At 45.3% G+C, this 24412-nt stretch overlaps 2 protein-coding genes across 4 annotated transcripts in view; both read left to right on the forward strand.

Annotated features, from left to right (window-relative positions):
• Positions 1-2586: 2586 nt before the first annotated feature.
• On the forward strand, positions 2587-9928 carry CCNG2 (cyclin G2). Its single transcript, XM_075090031.1, has 8 exons — positions 2587-3162; positions 3303-3440; positions 4355-4492; positions 5508-5758; positions 5931-6009; positions 6090-6188; positions 7061-7266; positions 7773-9928. The coding sequence occupies exons 2-8, from the start codon at positions 3330-3332 to the stop codon at positions 7903-7905; spliced, it is 1017 nt and encodes a 338-aa protein (XP_074946132.1). The 5' UTR covers positions 2587-3162; positions 3303-3329; the 3' UTR covers positions 7906-9928.
• Positions 9929-12641: 2713 nt separating this feature from the next.
• Positions 12642-24412, forward strand: part of LOC142055959 (alveolar macrophage chemotactic factor-like) — a 37391-nt gene continuing 25620 nt past the window's right edge. Inside the window, exons 1-2 of one of the 3 annotated variants that reach the window (XM_075090036.1) lie at positions 12680-12721; positions 13431-13602. In XM_075090036.1, coding sequence (XP_074946137.1) covers positions 13584-13602 — 19 coding nt within the window. In that variant the 5' untranslated portion in view covers positions 12680-12721; positions 13431-13583. Of the gene's footprint in view, positions 12722-13430; positions 13603-16952; positions 17078-24412 lie in introns of those variants that run through there. The other 2 variants (XM_075090035.1, XM_075090037.1) reach the window with 2 other exon arrangements.

Genomic DNA, 24412 nt, shown 5'->3' on the forward strand with positions numbered 1-24412 from the left:
AAGGTAAGGCTTCAGTATAAATCTTTGCATTTATTCAGATCCCAAAAGATTTCAGATGAGTTTTCCTCCAGTTTTAATTCCTTTTTTTCTTTATTTCATAGCAGCCTTCTAGTTCAGCATAACTCAGCAATTCCCCTCTCAAGGGCTATCATCACTGTTTCTAAATAATGAGCACTATAGCATCTGTAGCTAAAGAATTTATAACTTTCTTTGCATTTACTGCATCTTTAGGTTCCCAAAGAATGTCAGGAAGGAATTGCTATTCTGTAAAGCACAGCATATTACAGAATAGATAAATTGTGTTTTCTCATAATACTGGAAACAATTCTCATTTCTCCCCCAACATACACACTTCCTTTAATCACAAATATATGCCACGTTGAAAGAAAATTATTCTTTGCATAAGGGACACACACACACACCCCCCACACACACCGATTTTATTTCTAGACCTTACCATGACTCTTCCTTTACCCACAACACTTGATTGTTGTGCCAGGTCCGGACAGCACAGGGAGCAGGCTGTTCTTCCCTGTTCATAATCCCACAGCTGATGAGTGCTTCACTTACAGTTAGGATCCTTGGGGTTTGGGTTGGTTCTTTTCTTTCATGATCCTACTTAGCTCTTTGCAACAGATCAGTTAATTCCAGAGGAACAAAGGTGGGGCAGGGATCTTTCTCTCCTTATGTTGAAAATGAGTTCTGCTGCAAGGCTGCAGAGAAAGTGCTGTTGAGCCATGCTCTTTTAACAGACAACCCCCCTCCCCCCAACCCCCAAGTTACATGATATGTGAATGATAATTTTGCAGAGTGTTCTATTAGGTTTAAATTAGTAAAGGGAAAGGAACATCTGTGTTTGAGTAGATGTCTGAATTAGCATTTTTAGAGTTGTCATGCCATGTGTTTACAAAATGAACTTCTTTTGCCCTTTAGGTAAACTGAAACATGTTCCACTACGTGGCTTAATACAGCAGTTGGAGGAGGGGGAACAACATCCACACTCCATCTCTGGGGTGGCAAGATGCACTTCAGAATGTGAAGGGAAAAAAAACAAAGCAGCAACTGCCGAGGGCATTTATATAACAGAGGCTGGAGCTCAGAGCCTCATCCTGTAAACATCACCTAGACGACGCCACTGCAAGGAGCTGTTTCAAGTCAACTCCGTTAACAGTAATCATTGTTGTTCAAACTGGAGCAGATCCATGAGTCTTACTTCAGAGCCTAAAACTACTTTTATCCCTTGAAATACTGGCTTCAGTCACACAAAAGATCAGTTGGCACGCCAGTTCATTCACCTTGCAGGGATGCTGTGTTTAAGGGTGCTCAGAGATATCTGATTGTACCTACAAGACTTGTCTCAGGAATATCCCGAGGAGAAGTTCTGCGTGTTTACAGGAATCTAAGAGCGCTTGAATTCAAAATAAACTTGAAGGAATTGTTGGCTGTCATCACTGGCATAGCAGACAGGAACTGTGCCTGGAAATATAGATTGGCACAGCAACATTGCTGACTGTTTTGTAGAGAAGTCGGTTTATTTTTTCAGACTGCAACATTTAATAAACATTTTCTGTTTGTTGAAACTGCAGAACCTTGCTAGATCAAAACGAATGCTAATCTGCTCGAGTCGCCACCACAGACTTTTGTCTCCATTATGTACACATCACGAGTCACTGTGGTTTCGTTGGTTTTGTCCTATGACATCTGTTCCTTTGTGTTTGTCCACGAAAAACAGACAGAACATGGAACGCGTTGAAACAGCCCCACAAATCCTCCAGACGACAATTTATTTTGCAAGATCCTGTTTTATCTTGTCATTAGGGGCTCCGTTAGGCTGCAGGCTGAGAAGCCCTTTGATGCAACCTCTGACTAGCAGTCTGCCAGGGGGTGGATAAGCACCAGCGCAGCTGCCAGCTGTTCGCGTATTAGCGATCTTTTACCTGAAGCATCGGACCTTGGATTCGTGCTACACACAAATGGACTGCGACTATTAAGAGAATCTTGGGAGATCCTAAAGGGTCTTGAACACCAGACTGCAAATTGAGTCTTGGTTCGAAACTTTTAAATGGGGCTTTTAAATCCAGGTGGGCGTCTTGAGCCTTTGGGAAACAGCCTGAGGAGAAAGGTGCCCACACAGACACCCTGGAGTGGCGTCCAGAGGAGCTGAGCTACCTCAGGCCACCCCCGCGCGGGGTGGCAGGTCAGCATTTGTCTTCATCCTTTATTAGAGCGCAATAAAGCCGTGAGGATGGGGTCGCGAGGTGTTTCGCAGTGGCTGTGGACCCGAGCGACCCTCAAGCCCGACCTCAAGCTGCTCCCCTTCCCGCCCCTCTCAGGGCCCTGTCACGGTTGCTACGGCTCGCAGCTGTGGGCGGGGCAGAGGTAGAACTGGGCCAGCCAATCCGAAGAGACTCATTCCCTCTCGGCGGCCAATCGCTGCCGGTAAACAACACCCTCCTCCCCACCCCGCCCGGGGTGGGGAAGGGGCGGGGGAAGCCGCGCCGCCGACCAATCAGTGGCTGGGGAACGCGGACCAATCAGGGCGAGGGAGGGTTTGGGCGGACTTTTTAAAACGGCTGAGCCACCGCCGAGGCTCAGCGCTTGGGTCCTTTTAAAGGAGTAGTGCGGCTCCTCCCTGTGTCCGTCCGCCGTGGCATAGCATTCCTTGCGGACGAGGGCGCTTCCCTCCAGCTTCCCGCCGAACAGGAGTGTCGCTGGATGGTCGCGTCGTGCCGTGTCTTTTGGGCCCTCTCGGGGCACCCTTGGGGTGCGCGGATGGAAGCGGACTATTTTACTTCACCGCGGCGCCTTACCGGCCGGACCTAGCGGGGAGCGCTCCGCGCGGGGCCATCTGCCGGCCGCCAGAACAAAAACAAGGGGGCGGGGCCGCGCCGTCTCCATTTTGATGCGGGGTTGGGGCGGCGGCGGTGGCGACCGGAGACGGTGCCGCTGCCGCGGGCATCGCCGTGACTCCCCGGGGGTGGCGAGCGGGGCCCGCTGCGGGCGGGGGCGCAGGCGGCCCTGCCTGGATGCGGGGCCAGCGGCGGAGCCGACCCGCGTCCCTGCGGTGAGGGGAGCCGGGCTCGCCTCCCCCTCGCCGCCGCGGAGGAACCGAGCGGTGAGGGCCGCGGGGGGGGGCCCGGTGCCCCCTCACCACCGCCCCCGGTGAGTGTGCCGGTAGCGCTGGCTGCCCCCTTCCTTGAGGCGTCCTGTCGGGTCCCTTTGTTCGCCTCCCCGGTGCTGGTGGGGAGGAAGGCGGCGGCCGAGGGGCGTTTAGCTGTTAACGATGTGTGTCTGCCGTGAAGGTAAAGGATCCGGAGGCAGGGGAGAAGATGAGCAGCGAGGTGCTGTGGCTTTTCAAGCAGCTGAATCTCCACCTGGAGCAGGAGGGGCGGTTTCAGCCCCGCGAGAAGGGGCTCAGCCTCATCGAGAGGACCGCCGAGGTGAGGGGGGACCGGGGAGCGGGGCCGGGGCGGGCGCGGCGGGAGGCAGGAGGCAGCCTCCCCGGGGCAGGAAATAGGGGTGCTAAAAACCTCCGAGCTAGTGCGTTAACTTCGGAAAGTTAATGCTTTCCTCTGTAAACACCGCTTGCCTTTTGTTTTAACTCAATCTGTACTTATTAACGTAAACTACGTAATCAAAAAACTATGGCCTACAGGGCAAGTAAAATATTTAGGCTTTTAATACCGTTTAAACTTCGAGAGAACGCAGAACTAAGGGAAGTGTATTGTTTCAATCTCGAGAGCCTTTTACCACTGTGTTGTAGTGCTGCAGGGAAGCCGGGGTGTCACGTAGGCAACTAACAAATAATGGGGAAATGACCAGCGTTTAATGAGCAAGGTCTGGGGAGATGAACCTAGAACCACTCAGTGCTTAACAGCAAAAAAATAAACGAAACAAACATTTCCTTACATTCCGTTGGATGCTTGTGAGTTTCTCAGAAAAGCCTTTAATGTTTAACAAAAAGTGTCTGAAATCAGTCTGCAGAACTGTTGTTGCTTAAATATTGACATGGAGGCAGAGAAGAGAATAAGTGGAGTTTGGTCATATCTGTTTCCGTGAGGTCAGGAGTTGCTGTGTATACATACGCTTGGTAACTATTCTCTAAAAATAACAAGCCTGTACTTCGAAAGATGGTTGTGCTGGATGTTGCGCCAGTGAGACTCAGGATCTGAATGTAGTCAGTGTACCTTGGAGGGGGTGTTTTTGAGGCTTGAGTATCTAAATTAATGTTTTAAGTGATGAGAAATGGAGTATATACAGAAGAAAATAATTGCTTCTCTGTGATCTGACTGACATAGGGAGTGATCATCACTGCTGCCACTGAATAATTCCGACTTTGCTTCTCTTGCCGTAGAATGAGAATACCTTGTGTCCGAGACAAAGGAATGCCAAGGTGGAAGATCTTTGGAGTCTGACCAACTTTTTTGGTTTTGCAACTGAAACATTTGTTTTGGCTGTTAACATCCTGGACAGATTCTTGGCTCTTATGAAGGTATTTTGGGGGAGAGGACCTAACTATAGTGTCAGCTGGAAACATTTGAGCTTCCTGTGAACACTCTTGTCTGATAAAAAGGGGAAGGTTGTCATCTAGGATGTAATTGTGGCTCTTTACTCATTCTATGCTAACAACGTTTCTGAAGTCCTTCTGGGTAAATTTGAGGTTTGGTATGGTTCTTGCGTGAAAGGTGAGTTTACATTCATGTGATTTATTGATTATTTTCTATTTTGGCCTGGTTTTACCTCTAAAGGCAAGTAGCACCATGGCTTATTTCCTCTATAAGTCTGTAGCCTTCTCCATGTAGATGTAAAAGGTTAAGAAAGGAGGAGTTAAGAAGAAGCAAAACAATTTGTGTTACAGACTGTTTCTAGGTACTGTGTTAAACCTTAGCTTAGTGCTGAAACTAATACCAAAATTAGAATTTCCTGGATGTTTTTTTTGCATTTTTGTTGCTTGATGGCAGGTAATTTGAACGTAAACCAGTTCCCCATTACTAAGTTGGCAGGAAAAACTGAAGTTGCATCACTCCTCTGGTCTGATTGCCTTTGAGGTTGCACAAAATGTTGTGTTGGTACATGGGGGAGAACAGCAGAGGTAGGGCACGCTGTGGTGGGATAGGACTGCCTAGAACAGCCTCGGGCTGGATTTGTATAGGTTTTAAATGAGGGTAAGTGAGCACTGCTGGTTGGAGAAGCTGGGTATTACAGTTCTCACTGCAATTTATTTGTTGTGTGGTGATGTGGAACAGCTTCAACAGAGGGTGCTCCGCTGTTTAACTTCGCTTCTCTGACTTGGCTATGGCAGATTGATCATGCTTTGTTGGCTCTGCCAGCTGTTTCACTGAAACTAGTTATGATAGGTGACAGGTCTGGTTGAGATAAGCAAATCTCTTTCTATTGAACTGCAAATATTCCCAACAGCTCACCTAGGCTGGGTGAGCTGTTGGTGTTGATCTTTGATAATGTTTATGGAGGGGGGGAGTATTCATGGTGATTTGTCTTACTTTTAGGTGAAACCGAAGCATTTATCCTGCATTGGAGTCTGTTGTTTCCAACTGGCTGCCCGAGTAGTCGAAGAAGAATGCAATATTCCATCTGCTCATGAGATCATCCGGATCAGCCAATGTAAATGCACTGTGTCCGACCTGAAACGGATGGAAAAGATAATTTCAGAAAAGTTGCACTTTGAATTTAAAGCTACTACTGCCTTAACCTTCTTGCACTTGTACCGTACTATTGTACTCGGTCATACCTCAGAACGGTGAGTAGAGCACCGCAGTGGTGGTGATCTCTGTTTGCTAAGCCCTTTTGCTCTTCATTTGCCTCTTAAATGATTACAGCACTGGCTGTAGAGGGGGCAGCTCCTTAGTTTTTGCCTCTGGACAGTGAATGCTTGTGGATACAAATGCTGCTTCTTTTTGGGTGTCTTACAGGAAAGAAGTATTGAATCTTGACAAATTGGAAGCACAGCTGAAAGCTTGCAACTGTCGCCTAGTCTTCTCTAAAGCAAAAGTAAGTAAAAGTAACTTGCTTTGACTTCTGAGTAGATTTTCATTCATGTCATGTTGAGGGGTGTTTTTTTGTCCTTCTAGCCGTCTGTCTTGGCCTTGTGCCTTCTCACACTAGAAGTTCAGACGTTGAAATCTGTTGAGCTGTTTGAGATCCTTCTGCGTGTTCAAAAGCATTCTAAGGTAAATATTTTCTGTGGACTGTTTTTGCAGTTGTTGGGACTGGTGCGGTTAATGATGTACCATGTTACATTTAAGGGACCCCTGCTGTCAGTGTACAATATTTACAGGTACTGTTTGGCATCAGTTGAAATAAGCAATGAAATGGGTCTTTAAGAATCTGTCTGCAGCTCTTGTAACCAACCTGGTTTTGTTGGTGGAATGCCAGATGCAAAAAACGTGCTGCTTAGGTAGTCATTTCGCACTGGCACGTTATGGCAGCTGCCTGACAAGCTAAAGGATTACGGTTTTAAAAACTAGCTTAAATGTATAAAATCAGAAGAAATGCTGACCTAATGCCTACAAGATACATGCTTTAACAAGCAGCTGATTTAACTTGTACAGTGCTAGCTCTGTGTTCTAGAGAAACTTCCAGTCGGTTCATACGACTACAAATGACTGCTGGGCTGGTTATTCTTTTTGCCTGACAAACTTACAGTAGGATATATAGCTTCTAGCTGCGTACTGTATCAGTTGATGTTCTAAAACAAGCTTTTCACTCTTAGGGTCAAATGGAACTAACTCAGTTTCTTGAGGGTTGGAAGTAGTTCCTTAAAGTATGAGATCATTCTATTTAAAATGGAGTAATCTTGGTTTCATTTTTCCTTTGGAAGTGATAATGAAAAGGTTAACAGCAACTGACAGGCAAGCTGTCAACTCAAACTTGAATGGGGATATTTCTAGCAGCCCAACTTTGACAAAGGTATCACAGTTATGGCTCAGTTGTGTCTTGACTGATACCTTTTCAAGCCTTTCCTGAGAAGGTAAAATGGAGGGAGGGGACATCTCTAGCCTGTGAGACTAAATAGGTTTTGGGTTTTTTTTTTGCTTTTCAGATCAGTGATAGTGACCTGCTTTACTGGAGGGAGCTGGTCTCGAAATGCCTAGCAGATTATTCTTCCCCTGAATGTTGCAAGCCTGATCATAAAAAGCTGGTTTGGATTGTTTCGAGACGTACAGCCCAGAATCTACAAAACAGTTACTACAGTGTTCCTGAGTTGCCAACGATACCAGAGGGTGGATGTTTTAATGAGAGGGAGAGGTTGGTAGAACTTATACCAGGTGGTTAATTTGGGAATTCTCATTTTGTGAAAGTGTTAATGGCAACTCTGTATAACTAGGCTTATTCAGTACTACTTGGGGAAAAAAATTGCCAGATTGAAAATGCTGATGGACTTAAAAATGTATCCTAAACAGATGGAAAAAAAAATGGGGAACTGTCATTGTGGTGTTGAGAAAGTACAAGTGCTTTGCAGGGTGGAGGGAGGCATTCCTTTGTTTTTTAAGGCGGGGAGGTTTACAAAGCATTTAAGTTTTCCAAAGTAACTTACATGTGGTATCTGGAACACTGGCTTGAGGTTTTTAGACGTTAGGAGAAAGGGAATTGTACCTTGGTATGATTTAAGCCTTAGTGCTGAGAAGTGTTTAGATCTGGGGTGTGTTAAACTAGGAACAGAACAGCTTGCAAGAAAACAGGAGCGAGGAGTACTTCGCTGCTTTCAAGGGGTGGTGCTTTGTTTAAATTACCTTTCCTGCTGTTTCTTCTAGTGAAGACTCCTGTGAAGATATGAGCAGTGGAGAAGAAAGCCTTAGCAGTTCTCCTCCAAGTGATCTGGAAGGCACCTTCTTCTTTGAACTCAAACCTAAAACAAAGTGGCAAACTCTTAGCTGTCGGTCATGATTGTATTAGGCTGAGATTTTTAATGCACCATTGAGTCTTTTGGCAATAATAAATGAGGTGGTAATATGTAAACTGTATTAAGGCGAGAATTGCTCTGGTATATCAATGCTTTGAATGCCTGCCTTGGTTTTTTGTTGTTGTAATTTTAAGGAAGAAAGAAAATGCTATTCAGGTCCCCAGTTCGGCAGAAAAGTTTGCTTGTAGTTCTGTTGTCAACAAGCATAAATGTAGTTCTGTACCTGGTGGTCCAAAATGGTTAGCAGCTAAACACATGAGCAGTGTGCCCTGGCAGCAGTGAAGGCTGGCAGCGTACTGGGCTCTGTTAACAGGAGCGTAGCCGATCGATTGAGGGAAGCAGTTTTTTTTTATTCCCGTGGCATTCATTCTCATTTGGATCAGTGTCCAGTTTTGCACAAGATGTTGATCAACTTATGCAAGTCCAACAAGAAGCTGCCAAGATGGTTAAGTGATATGGGGCGCAGGACCTGTGAGGAGAGGCTAAGCGCAGTGAGCTCATACAGCCTGGCCAAGCGGGCTTTGGGAGTGTAAAATGGGATCGAACAGCAGCCTTTCCATATCTAAGAGCAGGTGGCTGAGGAGATGATTTCAGGGTCTGGACTGAGAAGCATGGAGCAAGAACAATTGGCTTTCATTAAACTGGAATTTGAAGTTCTCAGTTAATTGGAGAGGTTTTCTCCGTGGGGACAGTCTAGCATGGGAGTGGACCAAGAAGGGCTCTGCAGTCTTTGTCCTGGGAGGTTCTTGGGATTCAATGTGACAAAACCCCGAGCTGGGTTTGAGTTCAGTGTTGACCCTGCTGTGAGCAGGAGGTTGGACTAGAGTCTTCTCGAGGGTACCTCCACCCTTTAGAATTTTGGGATTAGATCAAATTGGCTGAGTAAGGTTATGTGGAATGTTCAGGCTGGAATGATGCACTGTCAAATGGGCCAAATACTGAAACTGCTTTAACGCTTTACAGGCTGCGCTCCTTCTCAGCAAGATAGTTGCGTACTCAAGTAGATTTTTTTTAAAGCTTAGTTTTTATAAATGTCAGAAATCCTTGTTTCACCACAGGAGTATGCATGGCAAGAAGGTTTCCAGTCAGTACTGGTTGATACTATCCTTTAGTGAAAAGTGTGTGGCAGGGAGTGATTTCATATTTTCTTTAATAGAGAAGTTTTTACACTGAAATTCACATTGTATACTTCAGTGTGTTTAAAATCTTAACTGTTAACATGTCAATCCATACTATTAGCTTAGACTTATTAACATGGTAAATCTTGATAAGTCTACATTCCTTTTAGTATTTAACCCCTGTAGTTGTTTTTCCAGTATATTCATGTTATTGATTGAGTCATAATCAGACTTGTTTGCATGCTTATGTAAAGCAGTTAGTGCAGGAAAAGTTGATATTATGCAGTAATATCAGGTAAATGTGATGTTGATGAAGTAGTTAATGTAATGTTTTTTTTTTTCTGTACTTCTTCTATTGAAGCACAAACTGAAGTACAATTGCGTTTCTCCGTATTGAGAACGTGGCTAGGTAGCAAGTGGACTAATTAGCTCGGAACAATGGTGTGAAGTGTGGTGCCAAAGTAGAAATGAAGGAGCAAACAAGCTAAAGGCTGTTCTGTAGATGCAAGCGTTGTTTTAGAATGGTAAGAGCGGTGCCGTAAGTTCATAACTGTTACGTGATTTCAGTTTTATAAAAATACAAAAAGTTTACAAAAATGTATATAAAAATGTAAATGAAAAAATGTACAGAAAAAATTTAAAACAAAAAAAAGCAGAAAATACTGTATTTTTTTACGTTATATGTAACTTTTTGTAGTTATGTTGCATGTAGATAGTAATTTATTGTGTACTCTGTATGATACGAATACTCTGCCTGCGAAGGCTTCTTACTGCAAGTCTCTGCACCCAGAAGCTCGCTTCTGAAGTAGAGTGCTTTGGTTACAGGTAACGAACCTACTGAGTCTTGTTTCGTTTGAGAAGAAAAATAAACCAAGTGCTGTGTTTGTTACCTGGTGTGAGTTACGGTTGGTTACTTGAAGCTTTTGGCTTGCTTGGTTTTATTTTTTGCTGTGTAGCTTGTATGGCGCTGCAGCTGTGTTCCAGGTTCCCCAGAAGTTCTGGTGTAAGGAGTTTGCAGAGGAAGAGAGACATCTGAACGGCTTGCTACTGGATGTGAATCTCTTCTCAGTTTTGCTCCAATCAATTTTAGAAGCTTGTGGGGAGGCATCCTCTGCTTATCGCCCAGCTGCAGCTGGGCTCTGTCGTGCTGGGGTGAGCGTTGTGAATGGCGCCTTTGCACATCTGGCAGATGGGAGCTCCCACTAGTGGTTCAGTTAGGGGTCATTACAGGCAGAGCCTGCTGGGTTTTGCCGGGTTTGTGGTTGCTGCTGTTCTCAGTCTCCTGAGGGAAACCTGGTCTTGGAATGTGTCTGCACTTTGGCAATCCGAACACCTACAGGAGCTCCTCAAAGGCAAATTTGAGCTCGTTTCTTGTTTGCCTCATCCTGCCCATTTTGCCAAAGTATTGCCAAATGGTACCTGTGTTGCAAAAGTTCAGGAGTAAGGGGCTGTAAATCTCTTGCTGGAAAGATGTTCCCAGCCGTAGAAAGACTGAAAGGAGCCAGGACCTGAGCTCAGTTACTTGCTGATATGACTGTAAGCATTGCGATAGACCTATTGCACCTTGTAGCTTGATGCAGATCTTCCCTCCTCTTGTTATTTTTTTATCTTGTGCAAGGGATGGAATGAAAAAGCACAAAGGTGCTCTGCCAGGCCAGCCTGTCTTGCAGCTCTGGCCGCTGCTGCTGTGAAGGAAGGTGCTGCCTCAGATGTTCCAATATGGGGGTATTATGTGTAAGCGGGGGCTGGGAGAAAATAGGGTGCTGTGAGGCTGACAGTGAGTGCTGTCGCTCATTAGCAGGGAGCATGTGTGGGACAAATGGAACCACTGCTACTGTTAAACTAATCCTCGCTTTTTTTCTTTATGGCCTTCATTGCTACTCTTTTTAAATACAGAAAGACACTACAAGGCTTCTCACTTCCCACGTACAACAGATGAGGGGTGGACACTTGATAATCTTAAATTATGTATGAAATTCCCTTCTGTCCGATCTCACACGTACCACTGAAAGTCAGTTATGTGATGGAACTGTTCATCTTCAAAACACACACACGGTAATGTTTTAAGAGCAATGGCTTCTCTGCTGTATGTTGTGACTGCTTTCAACATGAAAGCTATAGCAGCAAAGATATGCAGTTTCTACTTCAAAGGTGCCCACTTGGGTTGCTTCGGTGCAGCAACCACCTCGCTTGGGAGTTGGCAGGTAATGCGTGTGCTGTGTAGGTGGGCTGCTCCGAAGGTGGGAAGCCACGGGCAATGTCCCTGGGTTTACTAACAGCTTGTGAGATTACTCTGTTTAATAGCGCTTGAGGTGTACCGCTTAGCCCCTTTCAAGTTTGTCCCAGCATGAAAAGAAATTTGCTTTCAAGAAGGTTGTCAGGTTTACTTCTGTGGTTTGATAATTTAGGCTCAGCTTTGATTTTGCCGGGTCAGATGGCTGTGTATCCCTCAAAGGAGGTTTGCCTGGCTTGGTTCAAAGAATGGGGCTTTTGGTGGTTGGCTTGTTTTTAACAGCAGAGCTATGCATGGTTTTTAAATGCTGTTTTGGGCTTTCTTGTACCGTGAGGTGAAGCTTGGAAAGCTTGCAGTCTCAAGAGTTTAAACATATGCTCATTTTCGTAACTGCTTTGTCAGTAAGACTGGTTTGGGTGGGGATGAGGGGGCTGAAAGGCAATGTTTCTGTAGGAAAGACATCCCCTGGGACAGCTCCTAGCTGTACGGTTTCTGTACGAGCTCTGGGATGTTACTCCCTGTGCCTTTGAGACAGCATGTTGGCCCACCTATATAAAGTGTAGAGCTGAAGGTTCACGTCAGTGTAGATGAGCCCTGGTTTTTGAGAGGATCTGAGATATTATCGCACTGCTTCCCTGCTCTCCTGCGACTGAACTGGGCCGCAAGAGATCAGTAGCGGAACAGCTTCTGTTCCTCGTGAATTGTCATTCCATAATTAATGCAATGGCCTTTTAAACAGGAAACTTAACTCCTTCACCACTTGATTACTTACCAAGTGACACAGAGCAATAAAATCTTTGAGCATAAATCAGTTGGTGTGTCCAGGCCCTGGTCTTGAACAGCTCCCCATTTTTTTCCTGGTGGAATAAGGAGTGTGTTTCTGTTGGTCAGTGCTTAGACCAGGCTCTGCGCTGGACTGTAGCGTGAAGGGCTGAACCATATGCTAAAGGAAACAGTTGATCTAAAAGACGGCACTGCCTCACAACCTCACACCATTTCGTTGCTTGCTTGTGAAGGGGCCAGACTAATAAGTGATGCCTTACTCGTGTGATACCAGTTACTGGTCAGGGCTTTGAAGCTCAGCGAAATGTGAATCGGTAGATACTGGGGCAAGACCAGAAACCAGCTTCTGCAGTTTCCAGTTCAACGTACATAGCATACGGCCTTCAATGAGGGGAAAAAATGTCTGTTTCCTTTTCCAAACGATATTTAATTCACAGCTGCCGTCTTCAGCTCCCTAAAAACTTGATGCATGTGAGACAGATCACTCACAGGAGATTTTAAGGATGTACTCCAGGGACCAGCAAAATGTCCTTTGCTAGTGTACGTGCTTGGAGAGCAAGGTCCCTTTCGCTGTGCACAAGTTAGTGGATATGTTTACATGTGAGCGGCAGTTCCATCATTGCTGGGGGAGAGACTGGGCAGGAGAGATCAATAGGAGCTGGCTGTGTAAGTATAGCTGAGCAAAGCCTGTGCTGGGTGTTCGTGTTTAACCTTCTTCTAAACAAGAAAAGGCATGGTTTTGACTTCAGGTCTCGACTGTCAGGTTTTGAGTTCTTGCTCTGAAATCCTGTTGTGTAAAAGCTTTTCTGGAAAAGAGTCAGGATATGGATGAGATAATGTCTAACATATGTGCTGACAAAACTGCCATTACTTACGAGCTGCTTGACAAAATGGCCACTGTTTTTGCTCAAGTGAGTGCCAAGTAATGTAAACCAAGAATAGTTAGTGGTGGAGATAAGCATGGAAGTCATCAGTTGGGACAGCTGAGGGAAACTGCATGTAATATTAAAACGTGATACTAGAAGGTGTTAGCTCTAACTATGGTCTCTGCCTACTGAGTATCATATGAGCAGATAACCAGTATTATTTATCTTAAAATACGTATTACAACTGTGGTGTGTCATAGCCTTAATTCATGGCTTAAGCCTGTAAGCGTTTAGTGTAGTGCATATACTAAAGGGAGAAAGTTGCCATAACAACTGAATGAAATCAATTAGAGTAATAAGCAATTAAAATCTCATCCTTAGCGTTGCATAAACATAGCATTTTGCTCATGAATTATTAGTAATCTTGCCTCTAGACCTGTATGTTCTGTTCCTGATTTGCAATCTCAACAGTTTTTGAATTAATGAAGCATTTCATTTCTCCTTCAAAGAGAGCTGGTGGGTTGTTTGGTTTTTTTGGCTGCAGTAAGTACGTCTTCATCAGAGAAGATGTGAATACTATTAAAACATCTAAATGAAGGAAGGATTCGTGATGGGATTTCCAGAGCACTCTGTGCTGGCTTCATTCCCACCCAGTGAAGTCAATGGGAGAACTAGCCTATGGTGAGAAATTGTCCTGGACCTAGAAAGGCAAATGCAACTCCTTTCTCCATCACATGCTTCCTCCTTGACATGCTGTGTGTTTCTGAATCTCTTGCTTCCTTTGTTCACCCTCGGTAGAACAAAGATAGGAATAGCTCCTTAGGGTAGTTCCCAATTGTCAGGGAAAAACCAGCTGAGAACAGAGAACTGCAGGGTCCATGAGAAAGCAGGGCTTGCAGGCTTTGGGGGGAGCGGAGCTAGGCTGCCTGTTTCTTCCCACCGGGGCATTTCAGTGCTCCTGTATGAAGATGTCCCCAGGCAGGGATTCACACTCAAATGTAGTGTTGCCTTTGCTAGCGTGGCAGGACCAGCATTATAACCAGTTGATAATATCCTCCGTCTGCCCCAGTTGCTGTGGGAGGTGTTCAGCATTTTCTAAGTACAGATACCTTCTGTTTGTTGGGATGGTCCTGTGCTGTGCCTTGAAGGGTACTGGTTTATTTTAACAGCCGTGTGTGTGCACAGAGCGCTTCGCCCGCTGTGTGTTACATGAGAATATGTGGACCAAGCTAGAGAGAGTTGCTGTTGTGCAAGTTACGCAACGGTGGAAATGCAACATCTCTTGTTTACTTTGCAATGGCCTGTATGCTTTTTCTGTATGCTGTGGGTAAAAAGTTTCAAAGGTTAGGGTTGAATTTATAATTGCAGGTCTCCAAGGAACTTTGGAAAACATTATTATGGTCTAAATAAGAGCCTTCTCATGTACAGTGACTTGAGCCAGGGATCTATGAAGTCTTTCATCCAGAGTTCAGTTATTAACGATGTTAGGGAACAAAAGGACTTGAGGTGATCCCTGGTTTTGTCTTGCTGTCCTGCGAGGTTACAAAAGCAAAGGCCGGTAGTGTAATGGTTTGCTGCAGATGAGCAGAAGCTAGGTGCCGTTTACATGCCAACTCCTTGCCCAAGTCATTGGCACAGTGTCAGACAAATCCGAGGGGAAAGCTGTTCTGTGACAAAGAGCTAAGTAATGTGCTCCTCCCTCGCTCTATCAGGAGAGCAAGGGACATCGCAGGTCCCGGCTGATGCTCAGTGCTCCTGTGGCAGCTGGGTGCTGTCCCTTGCTCAAACCAGGCTGTAAGAAGCAACTTTTTGTTGCTCGTGAGGCCGAGACCACCTCCTCTTGGAATGCCACTTACCAAATTCGGCAGAGTCGTCTCACCAGAGGCACTGTCCGGTGGATCCAGAAATCATCTGTCTGATGCCTTTTGCTTTTCTAAGCTTTTATTGTTCCATTAGATGTAATCCTGCCACCTTTATCCTGTCCAGGCAATCAGGAAGAGCCACATACTCAACTGTGTAAATGCAACACAAGCTACTTGGATCAGTTGTGAAATCAAGTGTGGCTCCGTTGAAGGAATTTGGTTTTGTTCTGTAATCAGGTTGTGTATATCGGTCGGTTACCTCCGCAGCCTACCATTGCCGTGGGAATAGCTGTTGTAGTGTTCTTACAAGCCCAAGTTAGGAATTAGTCTTGCACCCCAAACTCTCTAATTCCACATTGGTTCTCAGGGTGTTGTTTGCTTTAACATCAAGCAAGTGATGGTGACAGCGCATGCTCCTCTGATCTGTATGCCCGTGCACTGTGAGGCTCTTAAGGCTTATGAAAACATGGATTTCTGTTTCAATGTAAAAAAACGTGCACCTTATCATGCCAAGCAGAGCGCAATGCACGGTCCTATAGTGCGTCAAACGTTTGTTCACAGTTACACAATAGCTGCCTAGCGCTCAGCTATGTTTATCGTTTGGATGGGAGATGCCTTTGCCCAAGGTGTGTTAAATGGGGGAATGGTCTCTGAAAATAAGCCCTGGTGTGAACGTTTGGCATGAGGGATGGCTTCTGTCAGAGGGTCTTGGCCCTGAGATCTTATTATCTGAATGAACAGGGCACATTGCATGGATTTGCTCAAAAGTATGGTTAGAAATTAGTAGTTTTCTTTTCTCCAACTTTTTCCGAACAAGGTAGCTGTAGTATTAATATTGTGACTGTACTAAAAATCTTCTTTGATCTTACGTTCCCATTGCCTGGTATTAAGGCTGGGTTTGGGGTAACCAGTCCAGACTGAGGCATTCTAGGCAGCCTATGGACTCTTCTTAAAGTGTGTACTGTGCCTTAAATATCCAAGAGGGGGGAAATGCAGTTCCACTCACCTTCCACATGGTTTGCTTCAGGAGCTGATAGCAAAGACAAGGGTCCGTGCAAAAGACAGCTCTTCCAGTGATGAGCACAGCACTGGGGCTTTCTGGTTTGCAGTGAGTCAGTGCAGAAAATGGTTGAATCCTGGTGATCTTCCACAAGTTTCTAACAGGAACAGTTCTTTTTTTTTTTTTTTTTCCTTTGGCAACCTATAGGATTATTTTGGTTTTTTAGAGGAGGGTTTTAGACGTGCGGGGGTTGGATTTGTCTTTCCACTCAGCAGCTATACATTTTTGCACTCATAAGAAGGAACAGGGAACAAGAAGAAGGAGTACTGTGCTAAGTGTTGGATCTTGCTCGTAACTTCTTCATTTATAGACCAGTTCCGTACTGATGCAGTCACTGCTTGCAGGTAAGTTTCCTAAGCCTGTGGCCATGGCTTTATAGAAAAGGGCCCGTCTTTGCTGTCATCCATTGCTGTTAAGGGTATGTGGTTTCCTACAGACTGGCAAGGTTGGTTAAGGTGTTTGACTGGCATAAAGATGGTATGGGCTGGACTCCTAGCTTTGTCTTGGGTTGTCAGTGTGACTTTTGAGTAGCTGCTGTCCCATCCTACAGAAGTTTAGCTAATTGTTGTCCCATTTGCAAAATGAGATTGATAATCTCTCCCTGTCTCTTTCTGTGTGCTTGGCATGTTACTGCAGTGAACCAAGTACCGTTTACTTACTTGATGTAAACGTAGTGTATCGTAGTTCCATTTGCATGTAGCAGTCTCGCCAGATATCTCTGAGTACAGGTAAATACAAAAGATCACTGTAATTAAGGGCTGTTCTGGCTTTAATCATGTCTGGTTTCTTATCCTCTTGTCTACTAGTTGATTTAATAAACAAGACATTACCTGTGGTGGTAGTTTAGCAGTTTTCTCAGATCTCCAGGACGAATATAGACCAATTCCTGCCAGGGGAGTAACAGCGGCTTTAACTTCCATTGGTGTCTAATCTCTGCGACGGTGCTTCTGCTCCTCTGCTTTCTTCAAGAACCTGGCAGCAACACTTAGCTCCTGAGCACCTACACTCGAGTAATCCTTCAGATTTTCTTGTCCGGATTGATTTGGCATCAGAGCTTTTAGTCCACAGCTCCTGGTTACATGTCACTGCACATTCTCCAGTGTTTGCCTCTTCTACCTTTCGGCTCCCCCAGCAAGGTGGTCCTTGAGGCAAAATCTGTCTGGATGGACATTCATACTCACTGGCCCAGAGCCGCCAGCTCTGGATTCGGCTGCCAAAGACATCAGGAGCTGGGGTTAGTGCTGGTTTTTGTCCCCTGCTTCCTTTCTTCCCCAGGGACTGTTTCAGCACTCCTAGGACATTAGGACATGAGAGAGCAAAATGAAAACAGCTGACTGTAGGTTTAACAGTGCCAAGCCTGCTGCCCAGCTTAACTAGGTTTTATGATAACATCGTCCTCAGGGTGCAGCACACCGCTTTCACTCAGTAGGGGATTTGGCCCAGGATATTTGTTGATAAGCTTTCATCTTGCCAGGCCATAGTTAGTTACAGAGCGGGGAAAAAAAAAAAATCTTAGATGTGTAGTTGAAGAAAAAGCAGGCAATTAACCTGTCTGATGATCAGAGGATGGTACTGTAGAAAGAGGGGGGCCTTTTTATTCCTACTTCACCCATCAGATAGGCCGCTGGCAGCTGCACATGCAGTAAACACGTGTCCACAAATGCAAGTTTGGGGCATTAGATGGTATTACGCAGGAAGTGGGACCAGCTGCCTCTGTGTAGAATGCTGCTATTCAGTGTCTCGGTTTAGAAAACATTTCTTTAGGATATCATCTCTCTTCCTGAATGTACCACTTTGGATCCCTCTCTCTGGTCTCTCCAGAAAGAGACTATGTCTGTCCAAGACAGTGAACTGCAAATGGCTCAGCTGTGTCCTATTAGTTCCTTTAGGATGATCTTATTTCCTTTAGGGGGCACCTTTAGTTGCTGAGACAGCTGGATGTGTGCAGTTCTACAGACATGTCCTGCTGTTTAAAAGCAATCAACACGTCTCTGGGCCAGAAGGGAAGAGCGGGGAGTGGCTGCAGCCCCAAGAGCACTGTGTTGGAGTACCAGGAGAGGCAAGGAGAAGCATGAGCCACCAGTGTGAATATACAGAGGACATGAGCAGTGTGGAAAGCCTCTCTCTGCAAATCAGCAGTCTCGAGAGAGATCTCAATAGCCAGTATTTCAAAGTGCCGTTGGAATGAGATGGAAGCCTCAAAGCTGCCTTGGGAGTTTGTGGAGACTCATGCTAGCATTAGAAAAGTTGGACTGTGGCAGGAACAAGGGTAAATCTATGCTGCAACCCACAAAGAGGCGCCTGAGCTGGTTTTGCAGGTATACCCTGAGGGGGAACCAAGGTCACTTACTGCTGCTTTTTGCCATTTCTTACCATCACTTTCAGAGTAGCAGGTTGCTCTACAGGCAGGGACAATGTTCTCCCTCTCCCAACTACAGAACACTGATCTGTAAAATCTCTCAATCTTTCTTTCTTTTCCCTTTTAACATTGGAAGATGAGACAGACAAAGCCCTTCCACCTTCCTTTTTGTAGAATTCATCTGACTGCCCTGGGCGGTATCTTCAGCCAGCCGCCTTAGAGCACTGTTCTTCAAACACAAATACTGAGCTGTGTTTGTGTCTAAATGGGCCCAAGTGTCTTGGTTAAACTTTTGCAAGGCTGGACTTTCACCACATGCTCAGCACGAACCTGTGCCCTGCTGTCCTCGCTGATGCCGCTGAGGGCTTTCTTCAAGGTCACACCTTTACACACCTAACCCTGCCTCCATTAGAAATGCGCCCCTCAAATGCATTTCCATTGCACTCAGACAGAGTTGCAAGGAAGCTGATGAGGGGTTTGCATTTAATATGGGATGCTCTAGAGGCCAACATGTAACCGGCATGTAATTCTCAATAAAAAGATTAGGGTGGCTTTGGATTTCTACAGAAAGCAGCTAAAGGCTTGACTGTTAAATGAAGTCCTATTTACACTGTGCTGGTTATACTGATGTACAGGTTAATCAGTGTTTATCTGGCAATTTTTTTGTAGTGCCACAGTTGTTGGAAAGAGACTTTGTGTAATGGGGAATTTGCTAACTCTCCTACTCTGTTGAATGGGCTCTGACCGCAGTTGCCATAGAAGCCTGCTGTCTGAATGCCCCTGTGATTCTTCTATTAAAAAAAACAACCACCTGAAGTCACAGGGCTGAACTCTGTTTCTATATAGTTTTCAGTCCTCAGAGGGTTAAAGCCATGCTGGCTCTGGTGATAAATCATTTTCTGCTTCACTGGGGTTCAAGCTTTTATGTTATTGCTTTCTTAAGATATTCCCAGGCCAATCTTTTAGATGATGTGGCTTGTGGGGCATTTAGGTCTGTGCTAGCCGTGGCTTGATGTTGCTGCTCTGTGATCAGTTTATATCTTTTAACATACTTCTTGACCTGTGAGCGGGAAATAGCTCTTTTAATAAGCACTAGTAGGTGACAGTGCTCTGTACCTGGTACTTACCCTTCAACTGATGTCCTGTGTGCCTCAGATCATGTAAAAAGAAAATAAAATGCTTTGTGCAATGTATTGCTTCTTGGAGGTGTTAGGTTGCCAGCTCTGGAGATCAAAGTCTTTTTTCAAGTAGCTAACAGCAGCACATGCTTTTTGGTACTTCCTCTTGTCCGTGCTTCAAACCTGACCTCAAGAGGCTGTCTTTTGAGAAGTGTGTTTTGTGCTATGGAAATTTACCAAGCTGAGTAAAGCCACTTTCCCGCCTCGTTGGGAATCCCCGCACATCTGCACACAAAATTTGGCCTGGTCGTTTGGAAGGCGGCTAGTTCTGTATGAAAGAAGCTACACATCCCCGGGCTACTGCTTCTGGTGGTAGTGCGTGTGTCAGGCTCTTGTAGTGTCATATTGGCTACAAAATAGTGATAGGACTGGATTAGTCCTTGTGGTTTTGCTATCGCTCAAGGATACCCAGGATCTGCTATTTTTGGAGCACCTGAAGGAGGGGAGGTAGGCAGCTACAGCAATTTGCTTTTGCAAAAATTCTTGTAACACATTCATGATAAATCTCAAGTCTAGAGCACAGCCAGTCTGTGCTTGGGCTGCTGGTCCACCTTATTCAGATCCCATAAGCACCTAACTCGGGCTGGCAGCCTGCCTGTCTCCTCTGACAGTAACATGGGCTGGGCTGTGATGGTAGAATTTGCTATTGAAGGAGAGGCTGTTCCTTCAACACGATGCAATGTGTTACATGTAACTCCTTGAAGAATCCGGCTCAAGTAGGGCTGCTCAAGTTCCTAGAGGAAAAGATCTACGGAGGCTCTTTGGATGCGAAACAGGAGCAGCATTCTTCCACCTATGTGCAGAGGAGGTGGTTTTTCCCAGTAGCTGAACACCTCCATCTGCCACTACTTTCTGAAGGAGTGGAAGAGATTCATGAGCTCCAAAACTCAGGTCTTGCACATCCTAGGGTTATGCCAGAGGGAAAACATTGGATATAAAATACCTAATCAACACCTGAGTTTTGCAAATGCTTGCTTGAGTAAGTTCTTATCTTAGTAACAGGTTTTTTAAAACAAGCAAGCAAGCAAAATTGTCCTGTGTTACTGTGGACTGAATTAAAACGAAGTCATAATACTCCCAAACTTCAGGAAGTCTGAAATTCAGATCTGCACTTTGAGACTGGGCCAGTCTTTTAATTTCCATTTCAGAAGCGGAAATACCCCACAGTAGGTGGAGCCAGGAGTAATTGGCCAGACCTAGCGTCTGAAGAGGAAGTTTTCGGCAGATGGATATAAGCCAAGATTACAAGGTGTAAGCGGGAGAATATTTTACCATTTTTATCTTCAGTCACAAGCATTTTTAGAGCGGGCTAGCGATGCTCATTGTTTTGTTTATATGTGAAGGGAGGAGGAACTAAGCTACAACACAATTTCCAGACAGTGGGGGATTAGAAGAAGCCATTTCCCATGCCCTACCAAGGCCAGAGAAGGAATGTCAGATTCTGAAGATAAGACTCTCTCATTAAAGGACTGAAAATAAGCTATTTTGGTAAGCATATAAAAAGAATTTGAAGGATGAAGGGTTGACTGGTGATTTGTCTCCGATTTGACATGCAGGCAAGCCCCTCCTTGAAACATGGGTCCCCACACCATGAAGCTGTTGCGGTTTGCTCCATGTAACCATCCATTATGCTAGCATTTTGTTCCCAAAATCCTGATCTAGCAAAACGCTAACTTGAGCCACACAAGCCCAGTTAAGACCCCTATGGAACAGCCTAAAGCCTGGTCTCCAGCTCTGTACTTAGGGCTGAGATGGTTAGCTTTGTGAAGGAAGACGTTCTGCGTGGCAACACATCCTGCTGTATCCTAATAGCAGAGTACTAGCAAGCGGTTTGTTTTCACTTTCCTTTCACCTCAGCTGTAATATTTTTCATAGTTGGGTCCAGTATAGTATTTCTTCCTTAGCTCGCTATTGCCTTCCCTGGCCTCCAGCAGGTAAGGTCTTTCTTAAGCAGCAGGCTTGTTATGGTTTATAGCAGCCTGTATAGGATGGGAAAACCCAGACCGTGGGCTGCCGCTTCTCCCATTTGTAGCATAAGTAAGGCACGCAAATCTTCTTGGTACGTGTTCGGAAAGGTACCTAACCATGATTGCTGACTTGTGCCTCCTGAGAGCATTGCCATGCACCTCTGGGTAAAAAGTCAGGACAATTTATGTTCCTGCCAGTGGACTGAAACTCTCAGAATGCTTGAAGTTGTTAAGGGCAGCAGTGCTTTCATCTTGCCAAATGAAGAGAAACAAAAGTGAGGTGGGAACAGGAACTTGGTGGGTTTTTTACCTTCCTGGAATTGGGGAACTCTTGAAGGACAGGTTCCTGTATGGCAAAAAAAGCAGCAAAGGGTACTATTTATGTGGTCGCTTGCTAATGGCAAAATACCAGCACGCATCATGGTTAAGTTATTGGGCTGTTTCCATGAGAAAGATTTGGACAGAAATCCAACCTCTGAGGATGACTTTATAGTATTAAGTCGATTGATGCAATAGGTCATTGCTGGTTAACATGCCCTTGCTCACCTGTAGCAGATAAATTTGCAGCAGCAGGTGTAACCCCACAGGACACCATTACTCCCTTAGCCACAAAAGGATGTAAGCAAGCAGAATGTACTGTGTCTGGCACAGCCAGCGGTGCCTGCGCCCAGCCTTGCAGAGGAATTGTTGTCTTTCTCTGGGGCTCTTCGTTTACTGTCTTCCAGTGAAATTGCTGCTGACAGCTGGGAAAGATGCAATCTGGTGTAGCTGGGTGCCTATCACACCCTTTCTTTCAAGCACACTTGATAATTCAGACGCAGCTGTTTTACAAAACCAAGCTGATCCCTTATTCAGAGTGTGTTATAAAGATCGGAGGCCTTTCTTTTCCTCCCTGCTTCCAAGTTTATGTCCACACCCCACTCAAACCTCCCTTCGGCTTGCATAGATGGCTTGACTCCTTCACCCTTGCCTGCCACCTTGCCAGGTGTGTTGTGGGCTGGCCTGTCTTCACAGGAGCGGATGACAATGCCACCACAAAATGCTCACATTCCCTTTGCATGTGTGTTGCTCAGCACCATCGACACCAGCAAAATCATCTCAGCTCGCAACCTGAGCAACGAGTGCAGGGTCACTCCCTTTCAGGGGACAGGCGTTTTGGTGTAATCTCACGCTGATACTCGCCCAAATCAGTCCTCCTCATTTTGAAACAGCATAGATAGGCAAGTGTTCTGCAGGCTAAGAGCTGGCCAAAGGATGCCTGCGATGCCCTCTTAGTGAAGCACAACGTGCTCCAGCTGAGACACAGAAATTCTCCATTTGCTTATGCTTTGTGCTAGACTGGTAAGAGTAAAGAAGCCGTTTCTGTGGGGAGATAGAGAGGCAAACCTGCAGGGCCAGTGGTTATATAGGGAAGAAGTGCTGAGCGACAGCTGTCACTAGTCTATCAAATAGCCTGTTTGGGGAGGATGGGGCAAAGAGAAGTCACTCGGCCATCCCATTTGTTTAAATTTAGAAGAGGAAGCTGCAGATTATCCTATAAAAAGGGGGCCATGGCTGTCTAATTTTTAAATGGTGGGGGCTAATTTGAAGGAAAGCTGGGTGGAAATGCAGAGAGGGAAGAAAGATTTAGGGAAATGGTAGCCTTTTCTTCTGTGTGCCATTGATGGGAAATGGCAGGGAAATGCTTTGGTGTAGAGAAGCATGTTAGAAAAGAAACTGTAGGAAGATAATCGATGTTGAGGGAAACGATTTCTTAGCTGACTTCACACTGGCTCTCTAGGGAGATGGAGGGCTTGATGGAATTCAGACTCTTCTCCTAGGGTTCAACTTCATTAGCATCAGCAGAAATGAAACTTCCACAGATGAAAACAACCTACCAATAGGGAGAGCCGGGGGGAAAAAGAATCTACCCGACAGATAAATCATCTAGGACAGAAGTTTTTAAAGTGCAGCCTGCAGGGCACTTGAGGCTTGACAAGCCTCTACGTGCAGACTACAAGGGGATTTTTTTTTTAAACCCAGGCAGTGCATTTAACTGGGCTATTGCACCGAGAAGGAATGTTATGTGATCCGAGCCTAGCAGATGGAGTAGGTGACTGTGAATGTGACTAATCCTACGGTAGGGCTTTCCTATCAAGGACTTCCTAAAGTTTTCTTAGGCGTGAGTGTTATCTGTACTAAGAAAAACAAAGCCTTTTGAGGCTTGGAAAAAAAAATAATCTCCTGGAAGTCATATGTTTTATCCTGTGGTTTCATTAGCTTTCTCAGGGAATTAGGCTTCAAGAAAAATAAAGGAAGTAACAAGGGCAGTTTGAATTTTTTCAGTACTTAATGTCAGTCTTAATCAGCTATCTGAACTCTACCTCTGTTTCTTACCCCATTACTGTAGGGCTGTTCGGGGTAGCCTGCCACAAAGTGGCTGGAATAGTGAGAAACCACCTCTTTTGCAATCTGCATCCTCTTTACCATGGCCAGGGAAAAACAAGCTCAGGGTTGCGTATGTGTTGAAATACTAACAATTAGGAGAAATCTGGTTGCAGAGCCCCTTCAGCCCTCAAGGCTGGGTAAAATGGGTCACTGGAAACATGTAAGCAGAATGAAAGGAGAGGGGAAAACCTGTTAATCCTGGATTTTTTGGTTCCTTGAGCACAAATTTAATGCTAAACTACTTTCTGACTTGAGGGATTGACACGTGCTAAAACGCTTTGCTACAAAGAGGGGAGAGGGTGGTACAACATAAATGAGAGGAAAATCCTGAGCCTCTTAAAGCAACAGTGATTTACTAAGACATTTGTGGATTTCTGGAAATGTGTTCGTACTTCAGTACCACTTTATGGAAGTGACTTTCCACATGATGAAGAAAGCTTGTTGTGCACTTGTAGAACTCCCCTGCCAGCCTCTCTTTGCACTTCACAGGAAACGCCGAGCGTTACCGTGTTCTTGGCAGGGAGGGTACGATGTAACCTCCCTGTCCCAGCATTCGGGATGATGCGGTGGCTTCTCTGGTAGAGAAAAACTCCATGGTCCCCTCATGGGTCACGCGCTTCTGCAAACTAACACACCCC

Source organism: Phalacrocorax aristotelis, chromosome 4, assembly GCF_949628215.1.
Source record: "Phalacrocorax aristotelis chromosome 4, bGulAri2.1, whole genome shotgun sequence".
Taxonomy (NCBI): domain Eukaryota; kingdom Metazoa; phylum Chordata; class Aves; order Suliformes; family Phalacrocoracidae; genus Phalacrocorax; species Phalacrocorax aristotelis.